This window comes from Mus musculus, chromosome 7 (assembly GCF_000001635.26).
Source record: "Mus musculus strain C57BL/6J chromosome 7, GRCm38.p6 C57BL/6J".
In the NCBI taxonomy this organism is placed as follows: domain Eukaryota; kingdom Metazoa; phylum Chordata; class Mammalia; order Rodentia; family Muridae; genus Mus; species Mus musculus.
Window position 1 is genome coordinate 6,007,500 of NC_000073.6, and position 4,230 is coordinate 6,011,729.

At 41.1% G+C, this 4,230-nt stretch overlaps 1 protein-coding gene across 1 annotated transcript; it reads right to left on the reverse strand.

The window, feature by feature from the left end:
* Positions 1 to 250: 250 nt before the first annotated feature.
* On the reverse strand, positions 251 to 3,511 carry Vmn1r65 (vomeronasal 1 receptor 65). The gene is made up of 3 exons (NM_030738.2): positions 3,351 to 3,511; positions 2,693 to 3,236; positions 251 to 2,227 (listed from the first exon to the last, which is right to left on the reverse strand). Exon 3 carries the CDS (start codon positions 1,732 to 1,734, stop codon positions 736 to 738), a length of 999 nt encoding a protein of 332 aa, NP_109663.1. The 5' UTR covers positions 1,735 to 2,227; positions 2,693 to 3,236; positions 3,351 to 3,511; the 3' UTR covers positions 251 to 735.
* Between the last annotated feature and the right edge of the window lie 719 nt (positions 3,512 to 4,230).

Genomic DNA, 4,230 nt, shown 5'->3' on the forward strand with positions numbered 1-4,230 from the left:
TTCCTCCTGTGGAAACTGTACGCAATATAAAGAAAAGAACGAGCCCTGTGAAAAGGAACAGAAAGGATTCTAATGCTGGAGAAAGTTCAAGGCCATACCTTGTAGAGCTGTATTGTCCCGTAGTTCTGAATCTGCCCCGTGAAATGGGGGGTCTCCTATCAGCACCTGGTGATGATATAGTTCCCTGGTTATCAGCGCCACTTCTTGTCCTTGTAATGTTTCGCCAGCAAAACACACTTGGACAACCAGATCCTTCTACGGCAAAGCTTTATTGCTTACTTATCAGGAAGACTCGAATACAGGAAACTCAGTCCTTTTACAACCCACAAAGAGCGGTTGGAGACATGTCAGTTCCTGATTAGCTGCTCACTATCATCCCAGATGACTGCCACGGGACAGGCTTGGCACAAGGCATGGAAAAATACCCCAGCACATGCACAGACTACTTGTTTACTAGTTAGAACACAGGATATCAGCGCCATCTTGTAATGGCGATTGCAAGGGCGGCTCCTCACAGAAAAACTTCAACTGATAGCTGGGTTTGTCTTAATCAGGGTATATATAGGAAGTTTAATGAGAAACCTGGCCACCCATGATGCATGAATATGTTAAGTGTGGCAGACGTGGAAGTTGTACAGGCTACATACAAGTGTATATCCAGCCCAGAAAGGAGAGAACAATTATACTCCTTCCAGTCTCAGGCTGAGATTCTCAGGGCTTGGACCCATCTTGACCTCACTCTTGCTCCAGACTGGATATCCCAGTGACACGGCTTTGTAGCCCCACAATGAAGGGTACAGGACAAGGACACATAGGATCCCTAAAGATCAACAGTAAGGGAGAAATAGTGGGGAAGCTTACAGTCAGAACTTCTTTGACATGCCTCAACCAGAAACGAGTGTTCACAAAAGAAATGTGAAAGAAAGTACAAATGCAGTCTAGAAGATAAAAGCTCACGAATGTGACTACCAGCATCAGGACAGTATGGGCTGCTCTGGTCTCAGCATAGGCTCTGAACTTCTGACTGGTATTATGTATGTAGTGCATTCTCTGGTGGTGTCTGTTCAGGTGAAGCACTATGGAGACACTGGTCCAGATCATGGTGCTGATAAAAATAATATCCTGGGCAAACTGTAAGAAGCTCATGCCAACATTGAAACCAGAAGTTGAGCAGACCCACTTACCTTTAGAATCAGTGCCATTATCTGTTTTCTGAGGACCACTAACATTCATTGGGATATAAGCATTATTTAAGACACTGAACAACCAGCAACTGTAACAAGAATAGCTCACAACCTTGGGGGATATTTCTCTGAAGATGACCCTAGCCCAGGTACCAGGAACAAGAGTGACAAACTGGTAGGTGCTGAGGACACAGGTGGAGCACATGTTTGTGCTTCGAGCCACCATGTGAAAGAAGTATGCAAGTTTACATTTGAGGTCAGTTGGAGGCTTCCTTGGAGCCAAAACTGCCATATGGTTTGGAAATGTCAAGAAGAGGAGAATGAAGGTATTGGCCACAGCTAAGTTTGTTTGGATGATCTGAATGGGCCTCAGTTGTGAGTCAGTCAAAATTGGAGAGAAATTATGAAGAAACAGTAGGATGTTGCCCAGAATTCCAACCCCAGCTTGGCAAAGCAAAAGAATCTGAAGAGCCACTTCTTCTGTTGTCCTCATTATTTTATTTTGAGACAACGTGGAGATGGCTTCATTGCACAATGGAGTAATGACCATGTAGGACACTGCTGTCTTGCAGAGTCTTCCCAATTATTTGAGATTTTCAATTGTTTTGGAGTCTTTTTATGCCAAGAAAGGTGGCACTGCTTTTTCACATTACAGGAGTTTTCTGTGAAAAAAAAAACCCTATGTGGACATTAACCTAGAATATTAAATTCACACTTATTTAATTAAAAATGTTTACACTTATTTAACACATACAATGTGTTAAAAATACAGATTTGCTGCTGGAGATCTAGATGTTTTCCACTCCCATTTGTGGCACTGCTTTCATGTATTTTCAATCATCAAAGCAAGAAGAGCAGTCATATGCATACAACACATTTATATTCAAACGTATGATTATGAGATGCAGAGATAGCTCAGTGGCTAAAAGGACTGGCAACTCTTCCAGAGGACCCACATTCAATTGCCAGCATCAACATGACACCTCACAACTCTATGTTGTGAGGGACCTGGCGCCTTCAGGATCATATGTATCATCAAAACACTAGTGCATAAAGTAAAAATATATAAAATGATTTTTATTAATGATAATACAAATTTAGTATTCATACTTTATAAAAGAACTTGAATTAAGATCTTTATAAAGAATTTTATAAAGAATGTCCCCTCAAAATAATCCAACCTGTGTTGATATACTTTTATAGTACTCATCATAGTGATAGAATTCAAAATATTTCTAAAAGGTCAACAGTTTTCTGTTCATAAAGAAGAACATTGATATACACATGTATCATGTATTTTGGAAAAAACATCTGAGTGACACAGATTCACAAATTTCCAAATTTTAGCTCTTTTTCTAAGGAAAGGGTGCTGGAATTAGATTGGATAAATGTCCAGCTTTCTTCAACCACAATCCAAAGACATCACTATCATCTCTGTAAAAGTCTTTGCATACACAGATTACTTAAAACTCAGATTTTTAGAGGCTTCAGTTTAGTCTGCAACTTACTTGGTTTATTTTGATTTCCATAGGAGCAATAAGTTTCTATCCAACAACTAAAAATTTGTCATATCACAATAGAGGTCACGTTAGAGGACATTTTCAGATGAGTGCTGAGCCATGAATTAGACATTCATTTAGACTAGTGACTCTTGCGCGCGCCCAACTGGCCAGGAAGAACGACGCTGCAACAGGATCCTTCTGCATACGTTTTTTCAGTCCTGTTTCTTCTTGTTTATATCTCCCTTGTTTATATCTCCCCCTAATAATAATCCTCTAACCCGGGCCTCTCACTCTTATATACTCTCAGTTCCCATCCACGCACAGCAGGCCACGCCACCTCACCAGGCAAGCAGCGTCAGCTAATCAGGGCAGCAGGGGCATATCTTCATCAAAATGGATTCACCGGTATCCTGGTACACCTGCGCAGCTCTCAAGATGTTTGTGGTTTATATGAGGAAGTCAGGTGCAAGTCATACGACTTAGCTGCAGTCCCGGGCGCCTATGGGACTGCCGCCACACCCGCTCCTCACAAGTGACCAAAGTAGGTGAACTGTAGAGACAAAAACAGATTCATTCTAATGATTAATACTGGTTTCAGAATACACTAGATCTTAGGAAGGAGAAGAGAACTTTAAGCAGAAACATAAAGCTGCAGAAATCTCACCTGCCCAGTCTCCACAAGGGTGGGGTTGCTCACAGGGATGAAGGCCAGTTCCTGATAGTTACTGCAGAAACAGCTCCCATTTCCTTTCCCCTCAAAGATCTTCACTGTGTATCTGTTTCCTAAGACAGATCCAAAGAAATGACTTCCTGTCCATGTTTTCTAGGAAGTACTGTGCAGATCGCTAAAGGGGACCAGATATCAGAGCTTATAAAATGACAGTTTCTGGTCCTGACATCCTTCAGGGAGTCCATTACTGTGTCATCTGTGTTGTTATTGGGCATGTCTGTATGCAGATTCTGGAATACCTCTAAAAGGAGTAAAACCACTTATCCCCAGTGCAAATCAGCATATTTTCATTCTGGTAATCAGTGATGATGCCCAAGACTTTGTTAGATTATAGTGAGTAGTTGAGCAGCAGTTAGAAAAAGTTTTCCTGGTTTCCTTTGGGGAAATCTAAATCTGAACTGGTGTTGTCATCAGGTGTGGAGAGGTGCACTACAGGGAAGATCAAGAGATTTGTTAGCTGTGTTTCCAGGGACTGTATTACACTGCATGCTTTCACTGTTGCAAAATTGTGCTGACATCAGAAAGCCATCAACACGTATTCTGTACTCCTGTACTTATTTCCCTGCTCAGAAACGGCACTTTAGTTTGACAAGTCAAGCAACAGAAGCCTGTGTTTACTCCATACATCCTTGGGCTATTCCAATGTCCATTTGCTTTGAGGTAGGTCATGACTCATTTTCTGATATATGATGGAGGCTTATTAGAAGCATAATAGACTGTGATATTTTCTATAGAATTTTAAATGTAAAGAATCGATTTTGCACATACAGAGAAGGATATGAACTGAGCAATCATTATCTAATAAAGAGAACCA

Excerpts from the sequence above, each read along its gene's own strand:
- Vmn1r65 (NM_030738.2), bottom strand. The coding sequence starts at position 1,734 with ATGGTCATTACTCCATTGTGCAATGAAGCCATCTCCACGTTGTCTCAA.